The sequence below is a fragment of the Empidonax traillii genome, unplaced genomic scaffold (assembly GCF_003031625.1).
Source record: "Empidonax traillii isolate 1590-97213 ecotype Southwest subspecies unplaced genomic scaffold, ASM303162v1 scaffold111:size2041728, whole genome shotgun sequence".
Taxonomy (NCBI): domain Eukaryota; kingdom Metazoa; phylum Chordata; class Aves; order Passeriformes; family Tyrannidae; genus Empidonax; species Empidonax traillii.
In genome coordinates, this window is record NW_020955304.1 from 1225382 (window position 1) to 1252099 (window position 26718).

The window sequence follows — 26718 nt, forward strand, 5'->3', positions numbered from 1 at the left end:
GCCCATCCATAGAGCCCTCAGGCAGGAACAGCCCTAAAATACACCGAGTATCCACCAGAGCATTCCTGTCTGTTCTCACACGGCAGCAGGACGGGGACCAACACCTGCCTGGCTGCCTCCTGCTGCTCAGGCTGAAAAGTGGCCATTCCCAGGGGCAGTGGCACTTCTTGTGTGTCAAAACCAGGCTGTTCCCTGAGGCACCAACAGAAATTGCTGTACCTTGTAACTTGTGCCTCTGCTACCAAAATGGTTTGTGTGTCGTCTCCCTGTGCCAGCCCCACGTGCTCGCCTGTTCTGTGCTGACAGCTCAGCCTGGTTCTCCACAGCGACACACTCTGAGCAGCTTCCCAACAAATAAATCCATCCTATATTCACAAAGTTGGGATCTGTAATGGGTCAAGAGGAAATGCTTTCCAATCCAATAAAAGCTAGGGAGGATATTAAAGAATATCACAAAAATCTCGGCTGGAAGACACCTCCAAAGTCCAGTCCAGCATCCTGCTCCAGCAGGACTGCTGCCAGTGCTGCAGCTTTTTCCAGCCAAGCTCAAACCCTTCAGAGATGGAGATCCCCCCATGTGCTTGGGCAATCTGTCCTGGGCTGCACCACCCTCCCAGGGAAGAGCTTTTCCCAAAAGTCCAGCTGGAGTCTACAAAGCTGTACTTGGGGCTCACAGCTCCAGTGGAGATGGGCACTACCTTCACCCAGATGGGCAGTGAACATTTATGGGACACAAAGAGCACAAGACGGCACTTCCTGGGGCAGTGGCACTGCATTTGAGTCCCTCTGAAGCTGCACAGATGTGTCTGCTGTGGCCAGATCCAGATGCAGTGATGGGAGATCGTTGCTTTCCACGGCTCATCACTGCTCTCCCTTCTTCAGGTTGTAAGAGCTGCCCCTGTACCAGCACTGTGGTGTTCTGACACACTGAAACATCCCCACAGTTACCTCAGACCAGCCACTCAAACAGAATTCGCTTATTTCTGGCCAAGGAGATGTCCCTTCCACAGCACTGCCTGAAAACATAGCAGAACTGTCCACAGCTTGGCGCTGCCAATGAGCATTCCAAGTGGAGTGAAGGATCTCACCTCCCCATCTGAGAGCAAGAAAAATAAATCCTGAAAGCAGCTCCACACCCCTGGCTTGGGAGAGAAGCCATGAGTGAAGCCTCAGCCTTCTTCCAAAGCACTGCTTAACATGCAGTGAGGAATGCTTTGTGTATATTACCCAAGATCTGGCTCAAAGGAACTTGTCTCCTTCTTAAGCCTGTTCTGGAAGGACATCCCAACCCTCCTCCAGCTGCACCCAAGGAAAGAACTCGGATTTCAATTCCCATTCAGTGTTTTGAGGGTTAATGCAGCCAATGCTGGAGCCAAGTCCTGTGTTCCTTGATTCCCCCTGAGGTTTGTGCCGTGCCAAGAGGGGCTGTGCACGGCCCTGGACAGGCAGCAGCACTCTGAGCTGTCTGTGTAATGAGGTTCAGAGGCATCAGCAGAGGAAAATGGCCGGGGCTGAACTTCAGTGCTGTGCTGGAAACAGCTCGACCCTCTGTGTGCGCACACAGCTCCCTGTGCAGGGGCAGGCACAGCATCTTTAGGGCTCTGGCTCTGCATTTACAGCCCTGGGCTGAGCTGAGCCAGCAGAGCTGTTCGCCAGAGCACAGCCCCCCGTGGGCTGCTGGTCCTCAGAACACGGGAGGGGAAGGGCTGGTGCAGCACATGCATGAGGGTAATGAGGGAGAGCAGCTCCTTCACTGCAGCTTCTCCTCAGCTCTTTGCCCTTTCACTGAGAGCAACAGAGTTACCCACACACTCATTTCTGTGTGTGCCCCCAGGACCATCTGTTTACTGTATCTCCTCCCTTCCTCTCAGCTCCTGAGAGCACCTTGTCAATTCAAGCTGTAGCACAGCAGAAACTCAGACCCAGCCAGGCCATCCCGGGGGTCTGCAAAGGAACCTGGAGCAGGAGCAAACTGCACAATTAACATCACTCAGCTGCCTGGTCACCCAGCTGCTTCCACTAAGGAATCAGAGTCATTTTCTGCACCTGCAGTTCCAAAGCTTTCTCAAATGGCTGGTTTACCCAGATGTAGGAAGTGAGAGGGGAGCAATCACAGCATGCTTTCCTCTCCCTAGGATAAATAAGTCCCCTACAAATTCTGTCTTAAGATATCACTAAATATGATTTTGTTTTTACTTTCTTTTCTCGCTGGTTTTGTAACGACTTAGCTGGTAATATGCAAAAACCACTTTCAGAGTTCTCAGATGGCCAAAATGTTGCCTCTCAATCAGAGAATATCCTCTGAACAGTTGCAGAAGAGGAAGGAGACGCGTGATTCAGAGAGCAGTGACTACCCACATGCTTTGAGAGCTCTGTCAAAGTCCCTGAGCTGTACCCTGCTGCAGACAAGGGATGTGCATTTTCCTGCTATTGCAGTTTCCCTGGGCTACCTGACTGTATCCACCCCAGGGTGAGAACCAGATTTCCAGGGGATTACCAACTGAATCCAGGAGTATTGAACAGCTGCAGCCCTGGCCTCGGGTGGTTTTCTGCTCCACAAGTATGAAAACCAGTGAAAGTTGCATTCCAGCGATGCCACTGAGTTTTGCAATCCTTAGGAAGAAAAAAAGCATTTCCTCCCCTCCCCTCCCTCCCTGCTTCCCAGATGGCTGCTCAGGAAGTCATTCTGCTTTTACCACGTGCACAACCACACCGTGAGTGTTATTGTTGTGTGGAAATTCGCAACAACAAAATGTGCGCTGCTCAACACACCCCCTAACGCCTCTAACCTAATTAACCTGACACTGGGAGCTCTCACTGCTGCGAAACACACCTTGAAACATTCACAGACTGCTCTGCGAAACACACCTTGAAACATTCACAGACTGCTCTGCAAAAGGTTTCAAGGCTGGCTCTGTGTCTCAGGCTCCTCATCTCAGATCTGCGTGGAGTTTACAAACCTTAAAATGAGCAAGAGGGCGGCGTCAGCATCAGGGGGTTTTCTTCCCTTCGCCTGCTCAGAAGGTTTTTCAGGCTGTGCAGTTTTGTGTCTGCCACGTGTGGACACAGGAGAACCTGGCAGGCAAGCAGTGGAGCCCAACCACAGGCCCAGGACTCTGTTAACAAGTGTTCTCGTGCCACATGTATTAGTTCTTGTCAAAAACTGCTGTGCACAGATGACACAGATGTAAGGGGGACTAACCCTAAGGAGTGTATCCTCCGAACCCCCAGGCTAATGGGATTGGCTGAGTCCACACCAGTGAAGCTGCATTCCCGCTCCTCACCTTGCAAACATGCGGAGATCCTCGGGATTTTGGGCAGCGGGGACGTTCAGGATCGCTTCCCGCTCGTGCTCCAGCAAGCTGGCCAGGAGATTCTCCGTCATCCTTTTATTCAGGGGGGAGTCCCCCCCAGGTATCAACTCAGCACTGGAATTATCCATGCTAGGGCTTGTCAGAGTCATGTCATCACTGCTGGCTGTGGGGGGAGAGACACAGATAAACACAATCTTTATATTGCTCAGCATAACCACGCAAAGGTCACCAATTCAGGTTGTTCCCATGCAGCCTTTCCAGCTAATCCCTTCAGATTTGTGGAGCAGAGGAGGTGGCTCCCCAAATGCCAAACTGAATCTGCAATTAGTCCTATGACAACACACAGCGATTTTCTCAATGGGAAATTCAAATGTTTCAACAAACTCATCGATTTGTGTGGAAAACTCTACTTCTGGAGACCATAAATGGTCCATAAAAAAACACCTGACAAGAAAATTCCCAGCCAGCTCTGCTGGAATAGCGTGAAGTGGTAACACGAAAAGCCTAACAAGCACAGAAGGTGGGAGCAGGCAGAAGGGCCAAGAAGCAATATCCTCTTGTGAGCGAGCCAGAATCAGCAGATCACAGACTTATCTGACTCACATTCCAAGATTCCTGCCCTAAGTCACGACTTCTGTAAAGCTCGAAGTTGTACAGAGGATCTCTCCCCGTACCCAACCTGAGAACACTGCTCAGAACAGCACAGGCAGGAAAGTTTGGGGATTTCAGCATTGCATCTGACTCATGCTCTTGAAAAAAAATGCTTTTCCTGGAATCACCCTGAAGAATTGCACTGAGATTAAAGAAGGCAGGAGACATAAACAGAAATCAATCATTTGTGAGAACAACAGCCAGCTCCGTGTCTCCTCAGGTGGCTCCACAGCCCACAGAAACCAGTGTTTGAAACAAATTCCCAGGTTTTTTTCTCTCCTGAAACCCAAAGCTTGGGCAGTAACAGTGGTGCAGCCAGAGGAACACCGGGGTTACTGCTGAGAGCACCAAAGGAGGAGGGAGCTGCTTCAAAAACAAAAATGGAAGTACCTCTCATAAAAATCTTTCAAGTGGCCAAATGAGAACTTGTCAAATTACAAAGCATTGTTTCTTTTTAAAAAGAAGAATTCAAGGTCTGCTAGTCCTTAAGACTTCCACCACTGGCCAGTGTGAATTTAAGAAGGGCTGGGCCTAGTTAGCAAGGACTCCAGGGAGAGCAGTGGTCTCGTTTTCAAGGCCTGCTGGCCCTTGGCAGGGCTCGGGGGAGCTCTGGGAGTGAGCTGGAGCCTAAAACAGCAGAGACAAGCGTGCTCATACTTGGAGAACCAAAGCTGAGGGCATTGGGGGTGCTCAGGCTTCGGCCTCCAACCCTGGCAGTGAAGGGCATGTCGTCATCCTGGGCCCGGAGCTCCTCCTCGTTCGGGGGCACCATCAGGCACACGTAGGTGTGCAGCTGGATCAGGAGCCTGTGCTGGAGCATCCATATCACCATCTGGATGAGCTGGGTCTGCAGAGGGAGAAACAGGGCATTAAACACCCAGGAAATGGAATACAGGGGGGCAAAACAACACCCAAAGGTCAGACTTTGTGACTAAGCAGTCAACGAGGAAGGCTTTTCACCCCACAGGGCAGTTTATCTCTCTTTCCAATCGAGAAAAGGTGGCCAGGCACAAACATTCCTCACACCCTGAGCCTCTGAGGGTGTAATGGAGCCTTTAATGGTCAACATGTCTTTGTGCAACACTGCCCAGCACAGCCAGCAACCTCCAAGGAACCGGCCCTGCCCCGGTCTGCTGGTTCCTGCACAAGGGCCACTACAATAAATCAGCAAAGGGTCACTCCTGGGTGGGCAGACTGAAGGGCAGGCTCCCCTGGAGAGCTGGGAGAGGGCAGGGGGCTGGGGCAGAGCTGGAGAAACCAGGAGAGGTGCCCAGGAATAGGAGCCATTTGCTGTGAGATGGGAAACTGCTGAGTAGCCATGGGAGAGGCTCTGGAGATCAGAGCCTGCCAGGGCTGGGAGATACAGAAACAGCAGCAGCAGCAGCCTTGGCAAGGGCCAGCAGGCTGTGCTGCCAGGGAGTCCCCTCTTAATAAAGAGGGTCAGCATCCCTCAGTTGCTGCTATAATAACACAGGCCAAGCTTATAAAGACACCTGGGCTTTCAGGGTGCAGGGAGGCAGGAGGGTCACAAGCCCTGAGAGATGTCTCTGGTGTTAAACACACACATCACCTGTGTCAGAGCAGCTGCACCACGTCCCCAAGGCTGCTCTGCAGTGGGCAGAGCCAGGGGCAAGTGTCTGTAGGATCCTGGCATGGCCTGTATCCAGGAGCTGGGGAGGAGCATTCAAAATGCATCATTGTGTCTGATTTCTGCATGAAAAGCCTTTTCATATCACTGCAGGCAACCCTCCCCATAGCTGAGGGCCCTGAGAACACTGATTCACTGACAAAGCTGTTTGGGGATTTCATAGCAACCAACACTGTTTTGGTGAGAGAAACACATGCAGCATGAGCTCAGGCTCTGAGAAGGAAGCTCGCTCTGCTGCATTAATCATCAGGGTAACGGGCCAAATCTCAGTAAAAGCCCCAAACCCAAGTTCATCAGCCCACATAATTTTCCTTTTTCCATAAATCTTATAATTCTCAGTTCCTCCTCTGCTATCAAATCACAAAAGAAGCCTCTTTTGTTTGCAGACAGGCCCACACCCTGCCTTTTCAGGGATTACCACTTTTGGGGGCTCAGTGGATTTTAACCTTAAAACATGATATGGGATCGCCTTCAAACATGTATTTTTTTGAAAGGCCATAATTCATTTTACATGTCTAATGAAAAATGTACAGGAGAGGAAGAAAGACAAATTTTTCTTTGGCAAAAGACACCAAAGACACAGTGCTCTGCTAACATCTGAAGTCAGCCTGGAAGAGTGAGGAGGTTTATCCAGTGATTATTTTGCCGAAAACCTTCCTCCCAGATGCAGGCCTGGATGAAAAGATGTCTCATTTATTTTGCTTAACTTTCCAACCTGCTGGCACACAGCGATGTCTGATCAGCAAATGAAAGAGGTCTGCACATTTCACAGCACAAAACAGCCCTGGATAAATCCAAGGCAACTCAAGGAGGCTCGGTAAGACAGGCTCTACCAGACCTGCACAAGCCTGATCCAGACCCACTTCCACTGGTCACTTGGGTGGTTTCATGAGTTACAGAAAGAGGTTCAGTTGCTTTAGTTACAGCTCCAAATGCGTGGAAAGTCTTATCCAACACTCGCTAATCCTGCACCTTCACGTCTCTGCTCTTGTGGAAATATCTACACAGCCACCTGGAAATGGGCAGTGACCAACTGCAGAACTGGAGGAAACTTCTTCCACACTGAAGTGAGCCTGAAAAACCCTCCCTACACCAGAGAGTCTGATGATCCATGATGGTTATCTGCACTTCAGCGGGAATTTGGTACCTCTTAAAATCCTGTCCTAGAAAAAGCCCAGGTGCTGCAGGGTCCTGCAGCTGGGCCCTGCCCCAGTGGTGTGCTCTGTGCCACCACTGCAGATGTGCCTCACACCATTCCCACTTCTTCTGGGTTTCTCACCCAGCCCATTTCTCACCAGCAGGAGTGTTTGCACAGGTAAGGTCTAGCAGAGGCTTTGCTAACACTTCTGCTGCATGGCCTTCTGGATACCAACTCTGAATTTCCATCTCTGATGGAGTTTACAGACTCTGCAGGAGCAGAGGCTCCCCTGAGCCATCTGTGCTGTGCTGGCTGCTGGAAATGCTCCTCCTCCCCCAGCACTACAGGCTCATCTCTGTGTCTGGTCTCAGCCTACTTGCTCAGAGCTGGGCTCCTTGCTGAAGCCAAAGGGCTGGGAGTAGCTCCCCAGGCAGGATATACTTCAATCCCAGGACTGCCTCTGCTCCCTCAGCCATCCCCTGGCACAGCAGGAATCCACAGCCAGCCTCTTCTGGCTGGAACACCAGGACCGGGATGGAAACACGAAGCGAAACACTCTCTGTTGCTTCATTTAACTGCCAGCCCGCTCCAAATTTCATCCATGTTCCTTTTCATCCTTCCCATCTGCCTCTTCCCAGCTCTGAGGGGTCCTGTCTGCCACAGCATCTGGTCTGTTCCTGCTGGCACAGAGCAGCCCAGGCTGATCCCATCCCATGGCACAGCAGGGCCCAGGCACAGGGAGAGCCCGTGCAAGGCAGCAGGGAAGGCACTGGGACAATGCCCTGCTTGTGCTGACTGACACAGGCAGAGATGCTGCACTGGCTCCCAAAAACATGGGCACTGCATGTCAGCCCAGCTGGGCAGCTTGGGATGGCCAAAGGAAAGCTCAGCCCTAACTGTTGGAGGGACAAGATCCAGCATTGCTTATTCTCTACCCTCTGGAATCAAGGGGAGCACTTGTAAAACTCCTGAGAAGTGCGTTAAATAAAACACATTTCCTGCAAGGATTCTTCAAGGCTGTTTTCTTTCCCTGGGCTAAAATGCTAAGGATAACTGGGAGCAGCAACAGGTTCAGGAAAGGGAAGGGAAAAGAGCAACCCAGCAGCATTCAATCCAAGCTTGTTTCTCACCACATCAGGAGACACTCTCAGTTAAAACACAACTTTGAAGCACACAAGCCCCTTTCTCCAGCCTAGATCATCCAGTTATTTGACACATGGTCACGCATTTGACTTCAAGGTCCAGCTTGAGAACTGAGGGCTGCCTTGTAGGATGGCTCAGTTCAAAGTGAACAGGGTGCAGGGATGTTTGCTGAAATATATTATGTTTCTTTAGCATTCAAACCCCGCTGTTTTATGGAAGGCAGATCAGCTATTAAAGCTTCCCCCCATTTTACTGAAAACAGACTCTGAAAACTCCTACTAATGTAGTATGAAACATTTACTGTCTAATCATTAGGTAACAGCTCTAAATCCTCAGCTTAAACATTCCCTCCATTTAGGCCTAGCAAGCACATATTTTTTTATCTGGCTTTATATACCCAGTCCAGCTGAATATAAATGCATCCCAACACCACTTCCCCACCTCTCCCAGCAAAAGCTCCCGTGACTCCTAATGCCTTCCAGATGCCCAGCAGAGCAGTCCCACGAGCAGTGTGGCTCTCTGAAGACACAGCAGCCTATTCAGGGTGTGCAGGCAGCTCCCCTCCCACTCCATCCTCCCCTGACACTCGGGCTCATTTTCCGGCACGTTTTCCGGATGCAGAAGGCAGAGGCCTCGTCCCCCCGTGCCTGACTCCCTGCAGGATGGCCAGACTTGCTAAAACAACAGGGAAAAGTTAAACACATTTAGTTCAGCAGCAGCTGTCGTGCTTTCCCATCTGTTTTTTTCCTGCAGTTGTCCACGTCCAACCAAGGGGGAATTGGAGATCTACAACAATAACAATGTGTGTTATGGATGCAGGGAGGAAATGGGATGTCTGGTTCACCCAGGAACACTCCTTGGACCTTGTGGTGGAAGGATCCCTCCTTCTGGTCCACCTTTGTTGAAGGCAGGGCAGGGAGGTGTTACAGCTTCTCCTGAAGCAGATGAAGTAGCTGAGGTTGCTGCACAGATGAGGGGAAGCCACAAGCACCATTCCCTGCTCTTGGTCTGAAAAGAAACTTCATGCAGAGCAGCTGGGTGTAAAACTTTGATTTTGTGCAAAGAAAGCCTTGCAATGAAAAGCAGGTTAAATGAAGCCTTCCCATGCACCAGAGGCAGTGCCTGGTACAGATCCTGTCCAGGCTTTGGGTCACCATGAGCTCCTGTGCTTTCCTAGGAGGTTTGAAGGGATGTGCAGCCCTCTGAACCCCCCCAGAGCTCCACTCCAGGGTGCTCTGTGCTCACATCAAGGCTGTGCCACGGGGACAGGAACCAGCAGTCACAGGCAGCACAACAGGCACAGTTTCTTTGGGGTCAGGGTAGAGGAGATGCAAACTGCTTCTTTTCCAGTAAAAACGCTAAAAGGGAACATGAGTTCCCAGCTCCCAGGATCCCCCCACCCAGTGGCTGCACCCTGGTGAGATCCAGGACAGTCCCAGGCTGCACTGGATCGCTGAGTCCTGTGCAGAGCCTGGTGGAGCCAACACACAACTCCCCGTGAGAAGGGGAGAACAGCTCCTGCTCCCCTCACCCCCTCAGCTGCACAAGGTCTGCAGGAATCACCCCCCTCGCTCTGTGCCAGCCCCAGAGCTCAATGGATCTCCCCTGAGAGAATTGCACCTGCTAACCTGGCAGAAAACTGTGCAGCTGAAACAAGTGACATGAATGGAGTCCAGCTGGACAGGAGCCAGAGCTGCAGCAAAGGGAAGAGAGGAGGGGAGGAAGGTGGGTGTGTGTGTGTGTGTGCACACCTGGGAGTGGGAAGGGAAAACAGGGCCTGGGCTCAGCAGCACCCAGGTATCATAAGATCAGAGTTGTAGGTGTGGGCTCATCCTCACAGTGCTGCCACCCCAGCATGGCAGGGAACACAGACAGAGAGCAGCAGGCACAGAGCACTGCAGGAACACCAAAATCTTCTCAGCTGAGAGACATGCAACAACCAGAGTTCAACTGCAATAACACTGCTCAGCACCACAGGCAAGAAAAGAGACCGAGCTGGCGTGATCAGGGATTCCTGTGTCTGGCACAGGGCACAGCTGAGAGCACTGGCAGGGCTGGCAGACACCACTCCCTGGAGATCTCCCACCCACTTGACTGGCAGACACCAAAAGCAGATTGTAGACATGCACTCCACCTTTCAAGGCAGTCCTGTCCTTGCAGGTTGTTGGTGCCTCCTACCCAGCCAAAAATTACCACAGCACGCCAAGTATAAAAATGAGTGTCACAATTTGTTCCTCCACCCAAAGGAATGGAGAAATTCCACTCGTGTAACAGTAATCAAAAGTAACTTGGTCCCCTTGCAAATACTTCTGTATAAAAACAGGAGCCCTCCTGTTTCTTATCTTGGGCTTTAGTAATGCCTTGTGTATTCTCTACCCACCCAGAAGCAGATGCCAAAAAGAGGGAGCCAATCCCATGCTTAAGGCAAGAATCAAATGGGATGGATGCCATGAAACCAATAACAGTGTCTGCAGAAGATACACCCCCTCCCTACCGACCTTCCAGCACAAATGACCTTCAGAAGCACAGGCAGTACCCTCAGCCTGATGGAAAGCACGAGATAACAGGCAACTACTGAAAATCTTCAAAGTTCAAAACCCCTCACATCCCCCCCTGTGCACACAAAGAACAAAACTACAGGAAAAGGTCCCGACTTTGTCAATTTTTTTTCAAAGGCAAAGCATATTTGACAATATTTACAGTTCAGAGTACAGCATCTTCTGTCACTGCACCGTGGAAAAAAAACCCATTCACATCTCATTAGATTAATTAGATTAAACAGACAGAAGTATTGAAGAAGTATTAGGGCAAGTGATTAATTTTAAAAGAGGTACTGAGAACGTCTCCTGCAGCTAGAGTAAAATTAATGCCATGATTTCAGCTTCAATTTTGCAGGACACTGATTTGTCTGTCCCTGCTGTGAAGTCCTGCTCCTCCCCTGCCTCCCAAGGTGGCAGCTGACCAGCACATACTATTGGGATTAGACCTACATCGTGACTTATCTTTATCTCTGATCATCATCTCTGCCAACCTGTAATTACAACAAATTCTTTCCCTCCCAGTCGTGCCCCAGTGTGCAAGTGCCACTGTTGATCTCCCCAGGCTCTGAGCAGTGGCTCAATTCACGCAGCCAGCAGGTCCTCCAAGCCCGAAGGCCAGAAACAACACCAAGAGACATCAGCCCAGGAACTCTGCCTGTGCTTCCTCTGCCATCAGAGCAGTATCAGCCAGGAGACCTCCCATCACTGAGCTCTGCCTTGCACGTCACCACTTCCCAGAAGTGCCACAAGCCGTGACTGATGCGTGAGCTCACAAATCCCAAATCCGTGCATTATTAACCCAAATCTGAACGCTAAAAGCCTAATGCTGGAACACATGGACTCCTGCTGACTCCATGCTGAGTCCACTTCCTCCAACAGCCTTTAAGCAATTCCAGTTTCACAGCAAAACTAAGTGAACAGACAGTTTGCTTTCAAAACCAGATTGTGAACTCGGAGCAGATGGAATATAATAAAATTAAGCGTGATTGTGAGGAATCCACAAACTTGCAACTCAAGCCCTACTAATTTATGACAGTTTGCCACAGAGCAAACGGAGTTTCAGTTTCCCCTACTACATCACTCCAGGAAAACAAAGATTCCAATGTTTTTTTTAGGGCTGTGCTTTGGTTTTGTTCACCTTGAACATCCCCACCGCTTTCTGGCACGGGGACATGAAACAACAAATCATGAGGTTGGAGACACAGTATTGGAAGCTTCTAAACTTGCAACAGGAGGTTCCTGAGCCAGCACTCCAGGAGCAGCACCACTCCTGGCTCTCCTGAGCAGGAGGACGAGGAGCTGTTGGGCACTGCCCAGCTCACCTCCTGCACGGGCGGCGCCAGCGGGTTCTTGAACTCCGAGAGGGACACGGGGAGGGAGAACTTGGAGAGCATGGATGGCAGGTTGTGGCCACGGAACTGGCAGGAAAATGCCTCTGCCAGTGGAGAGTAACTGCAGGAGAGAGGGAAAGGCAGAGATCAGTTCTACAGTGCTGGTCACATTTATCCAGGGTTACAGGAGTGCCAGCTGCCAAATGAAATATCCTCTGTGATCTAGGAAAACCCTAAGGATATTCATGGCACGTGGCATCCTGCAGAAGTGACTAGAAGCTTTTGCACTTGCATTCAGCTCCAGGACATTATTCAAGGTGTGGAGGGAATCCAGAGGAGGAAAATATAAGTGCTAAAAAGTCCAGACCTGTGCAGTCTGTGGTCAAAGGGACAGGGACTGGGCAGTCCAGAGCAGGCAGGGATGGGCAGGATATGCACACAGTCTCTGCATGTGCAGACTGCAGCTGCGGCTGTTCCCCCTGCCTTTGCTGACAGGGCAAGCAATATGACTGATTAGAAGTGAAGGAGAGTCAAGTTAAATATTAGGAAAACTGTTTTAAGGTTTCCATCTCCAAAAGTCTTCAAGAACAGCACTGCCATATATGACACAGGCACAGTTGTTCCTGAATGACCTCAAGGTCCCTTCCAGCCCTATTTTTAAACTTCCATCAGAGAAGTTTTGATTTAAAACTATTTTCCTATAACCGAGTTCCAACACAGAGTCTAAACACATCTCAAAATCCAGCAGTGGAAGGGTTGCCAATCTTCAGCAGAGCAAAAATACCCACCACTGCCTCCACATCTTCCTTGCAGTGTCTCTGCCTGCTCTCCAAATGGCCACATTGCCTTCTGTCTGTGAGAGGGCACACAGTACAAAATGCCAACACATGACACAATGCAGTAGTGATGGCAACACTGGCTTGATCTGATTCCATCCAGGTGATGCTGCGTGGCAGACACACAGACACAAACCACCCATTCAACTTCCTCACGAAGCATTTTGTTTTTGTAAATGTTTCCCTCTTGCTCCCGGTCCACACAGCCTTCCTGATATGGGCATTCAGGGAGCAAGAGCACTAAAAATACCAACAGCAGCTTCCCAGGGCCCACAGCACCACGGGAGCACATCGATCTGCTCTGCTGCTCCTGCCTGCCCACACTGGCTGTGCAAGTCCAGGCACAGGTGATGGTTTGTGTGTTGTAGAGTCTCAGCAAATTCACACGTGAAGAAAGATCCCACTTTGTGTCCAGTCAGGGGAGGAGGGTGCCTCTGCACTCCTCACCCCTGTGCTGACAAAGACACTCATCTACTTACAGACAGACACTGGCATTTGGAGAGAGCATGTAGACGTTGTTTTCACAAAGAGGGTAAATAATAATTGCTTTTCCCCAGTAAACGAGGTGTGCAGCAAGCTGGAAAACCTGCATTGAGACAACAGGGAAAAATCAGGGGAGCAAAAGTGAAATTCAACCTCTCAGCAAACATTCCACACAGTGACAGAAAAGCCTTGTCTGAAGTGAAAGGAAAGAAAAATGTTCCATCCTTTCACCCTGCCTTCAGAATAAATTCATGGTTCAGTATAACATGTGGCACATCAAAAAGTATTTGACAGGGTTATGAATCTCCACTTCATATTTCTGAGCAACTTAGTACTTCCTGCCTCAAAGGAATTCCTTCAAACTGTATCTATAGAAGTTTAGTTACTTTTCATGCCCCAAAAAACTGTTTTTCTTTATGCACAAAAGGCATTAAGTGTTGTACATGAAAAATGAAACAAAAGAATCAGCCTCTACTATGACACAAACATAAAGGAAACCAACGGTGCCTTCTTACTGCACTGAGGTATTTCAGTAATGAACTACACGAAGTCTTTTAATGTGTTAAACAAGTCAGTGGTTGCTAATGGCTCTGGAAAAGCCACATAAATAGTGTCTAGGAGACACAAAATCCAGCCTGTATCATTAGATGCATTTAACTGTGCTTTTTTGTGGAGAAACTACAGAAAGAGAGGGGAATTTCCAGAGTTCATTCATCCTGTAGCTAAATAACGCCAAGTAGCACCACAGACCACTGGAGGCAGAGCTGGAGTTTTATTACAAAGCAGGACCTTTCCCTTGGTGCAGATCAGGAGCACGTGTGATGATGAGCTGTGTTCTTCTCCCTGCCACACAGATCGTGTCCCTGGGTCTGAACTGACTCGTAGCACGGAGAGGCTCTTCCCTCTCATGGAACATCTCATTCCCAGTGACCACAATCATCCACAGGGGTCTCTCAGCAGCCTCGAGTTTCATGCAAGTGCCAGAGTCTCATCCCCTCCACTGGCACAAAACTGCCTAACCTAGAGCTTCTTCCAGGGACTCCGCAGAGTCCGTGCACTCATGGACTAAGGACAGTTGATGTGTAAGTTTGCACAGGCCTCCAGAAATCCTTGGCAGATCCTGGAGAAGCAACCTGCTTGGCCATGGCAGCTGTAAATTTTCACTCGCAGTTTGGGTGCGTCCATTTGCACGTCGACATCAACGTGGCAAAACCCAGACAAAGCACTGTGGTGTAAGCCAAGAGGATTATCTGTTCTGGTTTGGGGAACAGGGGAAGGCACAGAGAGGACAGAGCAAATCTCCTCAGAGGGGCACAGGGATGGGACTGGAGGCAACTCACACAAGGTGGACGGTAGGAAATTCCCATTAGACACGAGGAAAGTTGCTGGTCAAACAGTGGACCAGAGAGGCTGGGGGAGGCAGCCCGGGACATGCTCACAATTCGAACAGACAGGTTTTTTGTGAGCCTGTTTGAAGGGACTTGCTCTGAGCAGGGGTGGGGACTGGAGACCCTCAGGCACTGCTGTCACCCCGATGTGGCTGCAGGGCTGTGCCCTTTGTTTCTCCAGCCTCCCCCCAGGCCCCAGGGCTGGCGCTCTCCCCGTGCCCTCTGCTCACAGCGAGGGAGCCGACGTGCGACGTGCTCGAGCACCCCCTGAACCCACGGGCACACAAAGGAAAACACCTCGTGAGTTAAAGGCACTTCACAGCTCCCCATACCTGCAGCAGTGCCAAGTCAGCATCTTGAGCCAGTTGCTGCAAATTCTTCACAGCAGAGGTAGTTTTAATTACTCTCACCAGGGCAGGAGAGCAGTCCAACGGGAGCTCATTAAGCAATGACTTCTCATCATTTAATAGTAATAAGGCATGGTAAGGCCTGCAGAAAAATAGAATACATTTGCACAGTAAACTGCAGCTTGTCCTGAAGGCTCAGTTATTCCCACACCACGATACCTGGGGTCAGTCTAATGGTAAAAAAAGAACTTCTTGTATCATCTTTTTGCTCTAACTGGGTCCAAAATGACCTTATTTTTATGTCACAGGGTAAGATGCTTTCTATTAAAAATGAGATAGAGGATTATATGGTAACTGGATACCCCAGTGACAACGAAAAAAAAGACCGCACTGTGCTGGTAGAATATGAAGAACTAGTCTGAAAACTGCTCATCTGCATTACTGAAATACAGAATGAAGTAGAAGAAAGGGAAAAAGCAAGATTTAGTTTCTTTTGCAGGATAAAGAGCTGCGAACACAGAACGCAGGAAATGAGGTGTCACAGGGCCTGGGCTCTCTTTCTTCTGAAAGCAGAGTTGCTTCTGGGTCAAATACTAAAATGAGCACACAGATCCTCTGACTGCAAGCAGTGCAGGCCTCTCTTGCAGCACCACCTCAGTACAAGCAGCTGGTGTGAACACAGAGGCTGGGGCTGCACAGCACCACCAATCCAGCAGCTTCAGGGGGTCCTGTGTCAGGACTCAGCCCAGGGCCAGCAGTACAGCCCAGTCCCACCATCCCCCTGCTGTGCCAGCACAGGGGTTTGCAGCACCACCCTCAGAGCTCAGGAAGGACTGGCCACACCCTGAAGGACAGAGCTTTGCTCTCTCACCTGATGGATTTCAGACTCCTCTCGATCGCTTCTGGGGGTATGAAGTTGGTGGCAACATAGTGGATCTTGTGAGGGAGGCAGAAGCTCACCTCCAGCCAGTTGTTGATGTGCAAACGAACCACCCCTGTCGTGCAGAGACTAAAACAGTAACAAAATAAATGCATTTACCACGTATCACAAATGAAAGCAGTGGTCCAGATTCACCCCTGCTCAGGAACTGGATCAGGACAGGAAAAGACTGAATGCTCCCTGTCTGTCCCCAGACTGGCTGAGGACCAGCTGATTCCCAGCTGCAAGAGCTTCCTTAACTCGTACTTTCAGAGCATCATCCCCTACAGCGTTTTTGGGGAGGTTTGAAAGACTTCACCACTGAACTTCTGCTCCCTCTGCTCTTAACACTGCATCAGTACCTCCAGTTAAAAAAGGTGCTCCAAGGCAAAGGAAAACTCCCTAGGCCAGAGCTGCAAAGGGCAAAGATGAATTGGGCACATTGTTTGCACCTCTAATTTCCATCCTCCTCTCCAAGGGAAAAGAAAAGGAGATGTCTGTGCTGGGCAAGGGCTGTTCCAAGCAGCACAATTCCACAGTACCAGCCTCCTTCAGTTCTGCTCAGGTTGTTTGTTTAATACTAACCTGTCCCATGAAATCACAAAGGTGTTTGTTAAACGCTTTCTTCATTCTAGGAAACCACAAGGACCGAGCTGAGCCCTTAAGCTGAATTCAGGCAACAGGACTGGAGTGGAAATGATGGACATCTTGGGAAGGACAATGAAGTCTGACCCTCGTGTTCAGGCAGAAAGCAAAGATAAGCCTCTTTCACTGACAAAAACCCAGAAAGCTGGAGATTATAGAGCCACGAGCGTCATTCAGGTGGTTTTACAGGAGTCTGTAAATCTGGACAGCAGTGGAATAGACCTCTGTAGGGAACTATATTTACTTAAAATGGCCAGTGTACCTAAGCCAGTGCCACCTTGCAAACCCTCACAACACTGCGCAGCCCGTGGACAGGGAATGCTGGCCTGGGAACAGCTGTGCCAGAGGCAGTGGCAATGTGCAGGGAGGAAGCAGCAATCTTTTCATGTTTCCACAGAAACACACACAAACAAATATAATACAAATAATACAAATCTATCTCAAGCAACAGCTAATTTTGTCTACACCAGAGAACTGGATCTCTGAAGGTGTCCTTTGATTTTAAACTTTCTTCCGAAAAGAAAGGGGTTTTTTTGGCCTAAAATCACATTTCAAAGCTTGCCCTCTGAAAACTCCAGCCTCAATTTTAAATTCAAGTGTGTTGAGGCTCGCAGTATATGTCTTCTGTGTCAATAACTCCCACGAATTTCCCCTCTACACAAAACATTTTAAAAAACATGCCAGGAGCAAATACACGTCTTAGAAACTCTTTATGTGGCGATTTAGCCATTTATAACTAACATTCAAGTGCAGGCCACAAACTAACGTGCTCTTTTTCGAGTTCATCTGACTCTAGAGAGGGTTTAGAGAGACCTGAAAATTCAGCTTTAAACAAAAACACTGGGCAGCTCTGGCTGCTGGGGTAACTACTCAGCAAACCACAACAGAGTGGTGAGGGAGCAAACACGATCCCCTCCTGCCTCGTGCATGACCAGACTCATTAGGGAAAAGTCTCACTGCAGACACTGCTTTTGAAAAGCTGAGGCCGTGGGTCTGTTCTCATATTTTGCACTGAACTCCAAAAAAACATTGATTTTTCCAGCTGCCAATGGAGTGTGTGTGTGTGTATGTGTTTTCCTTCTCCCAGGCCAAATCCTCACAGCAGAAAACATGACAATAAATGTCTGGGACAAGGGACTTAAAAGGCCACCTGAGAGCTACTGGGGCGTTCAATCAGGTTACCCAAATGCAGCAGAAACACATGAGAACATGAGACACTTGCAGGGATATTTTCCCTGCATAGTTTCACATTCATGAAACAGAAAAAAAAATCCAGTTGGTTCCTTTCATTCTTCCGTCCAAGTGCACCAAGGCAGAAGCTTTAATTATGTAATTACCCTCTCCACAGCTTAATTTTGTCTACAGTGCACTATCCAACAAGAGTCTAGAATTAAAGACAACAAGAAAACCAGATTTTCAGTTCTGATCTGGATCTTAATTTCATTCTTCTGCATTTGCATTCAACTGTGCGATTTCCAGCCTTCATTATGGCTTTATGCACATGATTTCTCCTTCACCTGCCCCTCCTTGGATGGAAGATAATTAAAGTGTCTAATAATTTGACAAAGAATAAGCTACACCCTCCAGCAGCAACACACGTGACTGCCCTTGGCCAGACAGCAGTTAACCAATGTCACCAACAGAGACACACAGATTTAGGCAAAAGTCAAGCCCTGGAAAGTGAAGTTTTGATCCACATTTGCCTTTACTTTTACACCTTAGTTTAGGGGCAGAGGAAGAACAGCAAAAACCAGCAACAGAATAGCAATAAACAAGTTCCCAGAGCCACAGTTCTCCAGTTCCCCTTTATTCTCCTTAAGCAACTCAAACTGTAGAGCAAAGAGTGCAGGATGATGCAGGACTCTGGGAAGGTGAGAACACTGCACACCCTGAACCTCAGGGACACAATTTAAGTAGCCCCTGGCAGCAAACCCAGAATCCCACCAACATTCCAAGGTGCAGTAGGAATCACACCAGGAATTTACAGGGGGCTCTCCTTTGTCCCTTGCTTCTTTCCTACAGAGCCCTCACATTTTGTGGGGATTTTTTGCAGTGTGAGCTTCTCCACTGAGCTGACAGTTCACTGAATTATCAGCTGTTAATTCCAAAAGCTCTTTTCAGAGCATTATGTTGGGCCTGGCAGGCATTATTTTACATTCTATCTATACTGATTTTTGCCTGCTGTTCTACCAGTTAAGTGCTATCCAGAGACCCTGCTGCAACTTTTCCTTTGTCCCCACAGACTTTAAAAGTGCCTGGGCAAAACCAGCTTCATTCCCCATGCTCTAACTGGCTATTAAACCCTCAAAGGCATTCCATTTTATTGCACGAAAACTTAGGTTTCAACACTTCTTTTTAATATCTGGTTAGATAACACCTGATGATAAATGGATCAGGATACTGAGAGGGGATATCAGAGTCTAAAACTGAGGCAGGGAGAAGCAAAGAGGAAAAGGCTGTTTAATGTCTCTCCATCCTAAGACCCAGGAGACATCTCCACTACACACACAGGAGGAGCAAAGTTCAGAAGAAACAGAAAGAAACACAGAAACTGGTTAAGCCATGGCCCTCCTTATCAGTGGGTGCTGTGGGGGTTCAATATTTGCTCTGGCTCCCAGGAGCAGGGGCTGATTCCGGGAAGTGAGATCAGCTGAAAGCTGCTCAATCCAGAGAAATCCCCTCCAGAGCTGCAGGACCCTAGGGGATATTTGGGGGAATAGCACTGCTCTTCTGCTCTACTCTGCTGTGCCCTGAACAGCAACTGTGAGCCACTACCCCAAAATGGGAACCAAAAAGCTGAGCATTATCTCGCAGAACTGCAGCTTTTCTCATAACTGCTGGCGACACAAAGCAATCTCACTTTAGGTTTAGGAAGGAGTCATGAATTTTTGCATACACAACCCCTCATTTTATGTCTACTCTATTTACACCAGAAATTAATAGCAGGCTTTCTAGTTTGGTGGAGCTTGTAGCTTTGGAGTTTGGTTTTCCTAGAGGTTGTAACTACTTAGAGCTTTGAAATTACTTCACATTTCCTTATAAAGGACATGTGGGCTGTGCTTTGATGAAATAACTGTAGCTGGATGATATTTTACGGTACAGCTACATCGAATAATTCATTAAATCTCATGTAATTACTCCACTTCTCCCTGAGCTGCTGAGGTAGGCTAGATCTACCAGTCAGTTCATATCCCACTAGACTAAAAATGTATAAAGGCTCTTTGTGTATTAAAAAGAAGCAGCAAACAATTCAATCCTCCCCCCAAAAAATCTCCAAGCTTTCACTTTTATTCCCATCCAAAGCTAATAGAAGTTTGCTAAAACCAGACAGGCTATTGTCAAGCTCACACATTACCCGCAGTTGCAGATAAAACTTAGTGAAAGCTGTTTTGATTCCCTAAATTGAACAGTGCTTTAAGAGAGACACACCTTGTAACACTAATTTGGTACATTTGTCAGAGCTGGAAGTGTTGCCAACTGGAGTCTCTTGGGCCTAAAACCATTGCTTTTTTTGTCTCCACACCAATGTTGGGGTTTGGGGACAAGTTCTCTCCATTAGAGTCCAGAAAGGTCCCAGGAGCTGGATGTTGATAACCTCTGCGCTGCCAGTTTAACAGCACTCCATTTCTAGAGCACCAACAGCGTCACAGTCAAGATGTCCTGGCTATTGATCCTGCCTGGTGAAACACAGGCCTTTCCCTCAGAACACAAGGAGCATCCTGAACCACGGAAAGATTCACACACTTGCGGTTTTGCACAAGCCAAGTTGCTCAGGGACGTGTTGGGTCTTGCCTGAAATACCTCAGCACCATCTACAGGAAACCAAGGGCTCAGCAGCAGCCCTGGAAGTGGGGCTGGAACTGCAGGCACTGGGAAAGGCTGGTTTGAGCAAATCTCCACTGGAAAGCTGGGCTCCATCTGCAATTTAAAGTGCTCACTCCCTGTTCTCCTACAGCCAAAGGCTATGCCAGAAGTCTCTGTCAATTAAACCAGCACACTGTCACTGCCTGCATGTGAAGGTTTGCCCTTCCCAGCAGTCCTTCCTCCTCTGAAAGCAACAGACCAAATCTTTCTCTCTATCCTCTGAGGTCATTCTCACTCCTCCACACTCTCTAGGTGGCCCAAATCCCTCCTGAAATGTGGTGTCCAAAACTGGAATTCATGAAACAGGGGCTTTACAATTCCCAGCGGGGTTGGTTCTTATCTTACAGACAAGACTTTTATTTTGTGCATTCTTGTCTATCTTGCCTTTTCTGTAACCCCAAGTCACTTATGACTAACCCTCATTTCACAGAAGACCACACAGACTTTACTCCAAAGCTGCTGCCACAAAGGAATAATTTATTCAGCCTGGACTGGCAGAAAAAAATCCTATTTCTAGACCACTTCTACCTTACCAAAAAAAATATTTAATTCTATGCCTGCTTGGCAAGGTGCTTCAGCTCCTCTCAACCCATCTGATACAGGTGTAATAACCACATTTCTAATTCTCTCATAAGAAATATTAATGGAAAAACACTGCAGAACACCACCTTATCACCCAGCCAGACAATCACTCTGCTACCTACTCTTCAAGTACAGCTTTACAATAAAGCACAAGGGCACTTCATATTTTTACGAACACAAAAGTGTCAAAATCTAACTTGCACCATTTCTCTCCCTATTCACAATGCCTGAATGAGGGAGAAGCTGCCTTATTTTACACCTAGGGGGCAGTACCAAAGTGTGCCTCTCTGTGGTCAGTCTGCTCCTCCTTATCTCATGGGTCATATCAGCACAGTCCATGAGTTTGGGCTGCGTGTTGCTCCAGTCACAGCTAAATGCCACAAGATGTCACTGTGTCCCTAAAATGTTTGGAAACAGCATCAGAATTTGCCCTGTCACAAATACACAGCCCCTGGAGGAACAGAAAAATGTTAAGTTTAATATCAGAATCACAGGCTACACAAAAAGTGTCTTTAAACTTTTAGGGCATGTTTTGTGTGAGTTGTGTGGAACAATACACACCACATTCCTTCAAACAAGCCGAAATTCAGAGCTCTCCAACATAACAAGGAGCAGCTTGTCAGTTTTCTAATGTGCTTTGCAACCATTAAATTCTTTAGGCTCCCAGTGCCTTACCCTACACGGCTCTGCAATGATCCCCTTTGTCCAAGGGGAGCCACGAGCCAGGGAGGATAAAGGGGTTTGTCTGATATCATTCCATGTGCCCTAAGGAGCTCCAGCCCAATTCTCTGAATCCCTGACAAACACCCCAGTCAAGGGGCACAGCATCTTCCTCCCCACCCAAGCCTTCTGTGGCCCTTGGTCAAGGCCCTTCCCCAAAATCACATATCCTGGATGGAGGTGCCTCTCTTCCTGAGGAGCCAGTCGGCTCCTGCTCAAGTTCAACAGCAGCTCCTTTGAAATCTTTGCCAGAACCTCTGATCCTGTCAAGAAACAGCACGTTACACTTTCCATGCTGCTGAAAGTCTCAGCATCTGATCCAAGTTTGCTGTCCAGGCATGTACAGTGCAACCAAATGAAGCCAGGGCAGTGCCTGACATGCCACCAGTGCTCATGCAGCACTTTCCCCTCAGCTGCAGGTTTGCAGCACTTCTGCTGTGATATAATATCCATATTATGACACTGTTCAGTTCGACAATTCACTTGTCATGATGTGCCTCCGTGCTAAGGAAGAAAATAATAGTTCTTAAAGCTGTGACAGACATCACCAGCTTTGAGGAACCACAAGACATCAAAGGCAGACCAAGGTGATGATTAGGATAGCAGTTCTGCCAACATTTCACCTGCCTGCTAGGCTTCACATTGCTCTGCCTGGTGTAAAACCCAAATCCCAGTGAGTCAACAGCATGAGGAGGTGGATAATATCCTAAGAAACAAGGCCAGAAGGTTTCAGTGAGGAGCAGCACATACTGTGAGCTAGGAATAAAATCCCACTTACCTGTCGTATGTCTCTTTGAGATCTCTGGCCAGCTTGCACTTGGGTAGGATGTGATGAAAAGGTGACTGTGGCCCTTCTGTGGCTGTAGAAAATTTCAAAACAAGAAAGCAAACCACTGATTTCAAAGCATTTCAAATGATTCCCTCTTCCCCTACCAGTATCAGAGGGACAGAAATTGTCTCTTTTAATCTACAGTTATGCTTCAAAGCTTTTAGAATAACTAGTTACATGTCAAAATAATAACAGTGAATTATTGCCAACTTCTCCTGAACCTCAACTCAGCTAAGCACATGTAACTGTGAATTTGACAAATGATGATTTTAGATGCTTTGTTTTTATAGACGCTATTTTAATTTTTAATGCTTGCAGCAAGATGATGTATCACTGTCAGAGAGACATCACCTTAAACAGTGCATGTTATTGTAGTGCATTTTCCTGAAGCACAGTCTATAAAGACTCTGTAACTGTTTGCCAGCCGTGGTAACGACGTGTTAAGAGTGAAGCTTCCTCACGAGAAGTCTGGTGACTCAGCACACAGCATGAAAGCATGATCTAGTAATCACTGAGTGCCATGGAAAACGTGCTCTGGGTTGGGTGAAGCAGGTTCCGTGTGAGCTCCTCCATCTCAGCCTGACAGGCAGATCCAAAGGGGATGGTTCAGCGCACAGTCTGCAGGGACTGTGCTGAACTGAACTATAAGGAAAGCAAACTCACATCTCTGCATAAGGACAGTGATCTTGGATGAGGTAAAATGCAGACAAAAGCTGTGAGAATGCTGAAGAGCACCACAACTTGTCCGTGCCGATCCTGGCCGCAAAAGTGAGGCGGCACAGTTAGCACTGCTCCGAAGAAGGTGCTCCTGGACAAAGAGATTCCTGCCCAAAGCTCGGCACTCACTTTCTGACATGGCAGACACCTCGTCCTGGATGGCCAGGATGAGCTTGGCCTCCCTGGTGAGGTACTGGCAGCGGCGCTCCTCGTGCTGCAGGACGATGGCGATCCTGCGCGACAGGTTGTGCAGGCAGTTTATCACCGACGGGTCCGCGTTGGCCTGCAGGGAACGGGACAGGCACTGAGACACAGCCACGGCCCTACAGGGATGGAGAAGTACTCAACGAGCTCCCACCCAGACCAAAAGTCAGCCTCTTTGGCTGCTGGCAAAAAAAAATAAATTTTCCCCAGCAGCAACCGAGCTGGAGCTCAGAGAGGACCAAGTGTGATGGGAAGGCTCATGGATTCCTGAGCTTGTCTGTGTGCATCAAGTGAGCACCACACCTGGAGCATCATACTCCTATCTGGTTCATTTTTCCAGTTGTTAGTGGGCCTTCTGCTAGTAGAGAGCAAAGGACTCGATTTCACACAGTGAGAAAAGAAAGTGTGTGCCATTTGAAAGGCAGAATATCCCCATATCCAGGTTAAACTCACTGGGACCACGAGGGCTGCAGTGCCTTTAACACAGCCGACGTGTTGCTACTCTGATGCTTATCCTGTGTTTACCCTGTGGACTGACAAGGCAATAACTAAGTTAGAATTACCAGCACGTGACCAACAAATTTCCTCCCAAATCCAAATGGATTTGGATTTACACTCCCAAACATTTCACAAATATGGCTTGTTATTCCCACGGCATTCGTGCGAGTCCCTGGAAAAATCTATCATGTAAGTACAGCTGCCAAGGGGGTGAGGGGGGGCAATGGTGGCTCCAGCATGAGTCAGCAGCTGCCTCATGTTTGTTAAGACATTTAAAGGAATTTAAACTTCTGGCAAATGATCCCCTGGCATGTAAACTAGCAAACCATGACTCATCACTTTTTTGATTCCACTGTTCTTGCTGAGTCACGACACGTTGGTAACCCTGAAGCTCAAACACGGCAGGGTCAGTGCTGATTATGGCACTTGGGTCTTTGCCTGCTCTGTCTGCCCCCTGCAGATGGACACTCTTCTTTATCTCAGAGAGCCCCCACCCACCCTCTGGGCTGCACTACTCCGTCCTAGCAAAAAAATTCCCCTGTGCTTCTTGCACAGAACCTTCCAGAAACTCGACTGCTCTCTGTGGACTAAGAGTGTCTCACTTGGCACAGGGATTTAGTGGTGCCTCACACGCACAGTGACATCAGTGTCATCACACAGCTGAAGGGCACAAAAAAAAAAAAAAAAAAAAAAAAAAAAAAAGGCAAGTTTTCCTAGAACCACTAGAAATTAGATGCTGGAAAAATGTGAGCTAGATAAAGTCTTCACTGCGCTTCACCCAGCTCTTGGGAATGAAAGAGCATTGTTTTCTGCTGCCACATGGCTCAGTGTGCACCAGTGTTTGTGTCTGCACGTGCATCTCAACACACCTCCCTGCAGCCAAAGCATGGGGCTTCATCCACGCACCCAGAACATCATCTCTGCACGTGTGAAATGTAAAACCAACTCCTGAACTGCAAATTCAGCACTTCCTGACCTAAGGGTGTCCCAAAGCAGAGCTCAGGGAATGATTTCCTGCTTATTTAGACTGATTGCTGGGATAATTGCCTTGTGTGGAACCTGCTCCTCAGCTGAGGGCAAGGCATTGGGCTGGGGCCATGTCCAGGTTATTCACCACTGGAAAGCCAGGGGTATAAAAGGTAATAGTGCTAAGAGGGGGAAAAAAAAAGAAGGTCCTTCCACAAGAAAGGAGCTGGAGGCTTTTAAATCATGACATTATATCCAGCTGAGCAAAAATCAACCATTTCCATAAAGACAGCTATTCCAGCTCCCTCTTTTATTTTTAAACAACCAGTGGGCTGGGAAGAGAAAGCCAGAGCTCAGAAATCAAATAATACTCAAACATAATGAAATTTCTAGGGCTTTATACCACCTAATGGCCGTGCCAGGATCCCTCAACACCAACGTTTAGTCAACAGAGTAGGCCTGAAAAAAAGTCTCCAAGCAGAAACGACGCATTTGTTCCAGGTTTCTGCAGAGCATCAAACCCTCTTTATTCCTCACTTGCACCTTCTTCTCATTTAGCTGCTCAGCTGCTGCTCCCTGGCACTCTCCCTTTACAGTGATCTCACTGCTGAGGGGAGGCAGCTTTCAAACTCTGCCCATGAATTATAAAACAAGGCTGGAGGCACCGAGCAAAGGCACGTGTCTCTGTGTCACACAGCGTCAGTAAGGGCTCCAAACAGTGCCCAGAGCGGGCTCCTGACTCTGCAGGGAGCAACTTGGGGGTGCCCAAGGCTGTGGTGGGGGGCTGACTCCCCAGGCTGGCCAGGCACGAGCCACTGCCCCTGGAGCAGAACCAACCCCCCAGGTGTGAGCTGCACAGTCACAGGGCTCAGCATCCTGTGCTGAGCAGCTCCTGGACACGAGCAGAGCACTCAGAGAGCAGCCCCTGACACCCAGGTCAGGCCCAGGCTGCCCTCTTTTACAGTTTAGTGGGACAGGGCTCACCTGCAGGGTCCACCAAAACCATAGCAGACTGCAGCTCACTCGTGACAGAAGACAAGACACACACAGGGCTGGCAGCTGGATCCATATCTGTTCTGCAAAGTGCTTTCCTGCCTTTGCACTCTGGGTATTTGAAACCAAAATCTCTGGAAAATGTCCTGAAGCAAACAACTGAAATTGTTTTCCACCGGGCTGGAAAATTTCACAGTTCTCAAGTGTCATATTCAACGTGTTTAGGTTTTGTTGTTTCAAATTAAAATATCCCAGTAAAATCAGGAACTGAATGTTTTGCAAGAGGTGGCTGGAATGTGAGCCCACTGCACTCTGTCATACATCTGAGGCACATCACATTGCCAGATGGAATGAAAACAGCCCTTACCCTTAGTGCAAACACCACGTTGAACAGAATCATAGTGGGCATCTCTCTCTTTGGTGAGGGATCAGTTTTGGACACCTGAAAAACATTTTTTAAAAAATCCCACAGGCTAGTGTCAGCTGGAGCAGTAACAAAGGGAAAGAAATTAAACAGCATAAAAGCCTTATATATACAACAAGTTTGCTAAGAGAGCACACAAATCAAATGATATCATCAAATTTGACTTGTAAAAAATAAAACTATGACTTTTATTTATTATTAAAGTGTCACAGTTACTCTACAACACTGCCTTTTGCAGAGCAGCTGTGAAGACTTTAGACCAAAGCATTTTGGTCATGACAATGGAAACTGGTAAGACAGCAGTCTTATTTGGTGTCTTTGCTAGTGCATTTTAGCATCATAAGGGTCATCCTTGGCACAGTTGTCATATACAGACATACAGAGAAGTCCACAGGATTTCTCATCCCAGGCCACACCTATTCTTTCCTTTCCTAAAATCCCCCATTCAAATTGCATCCTGTAACAAGCTGTTGCTTTTATCAGACAAAATACGCTCTAAAACACCGGTGCTAAAATAAAAGGTTTGATTTTCCCTTCC

At 48.3% G+C, this 26718-nt stretch overlaps 1 protein-coding gene across 6 annotated transcripts in view; it reads right to left on the reverse strand.

Annotated features, from left to right (window-relative positions):
* NPRL3 (NPR3 like, GATOR1 complex subunit) overlaps window positions 1-26718 on the reverse strand; it is a 40784-nt gene that overhangs the window by 1682 nt on the left and 12384 nt on the right. For 5 of the 6 annotated variants that reach the window (XM_027882726.1, XM_027882727.1, XM_027882724.1 and 2 more), the window contains 9 exons: window positions 26124-26198; window positions 23225-23378; window positions 22328-22409; window positions 15691-15828; window positions 14805-14961; window positions 13081-13187; window positions 11757-11886; window positions 4623-4812; window positions 3285-3477 (listed from right to left, as the gene is read on the reverse strand). In XM_027882726.1, coding sequence (XP_027738527.1) covers window positions 3285-3477; window positions 4623-4812; window positions 11757-11886; window positions 13081-13187; window positions 14805-14961; window positions 15691-15828; window positions 22328-22409; window positions 23225-23378; window positions 26124-26198 — 1226 coding nt within the window. Of the gene's footprint in view, window positions 1-3284; window positions 3478-4622; window positions 4813-11756; window positions 11887-13080; window positions 13188-14804; window positions 14962-15690; window positions 15829-22327; window positions 22410-23224; window positions 23379-23602; window positions 23970-26123; window positions 26199-26718 lie in introns of those variants that run through there. The other variant, XM_027882728.1, reaches the window with a different exon arrangement.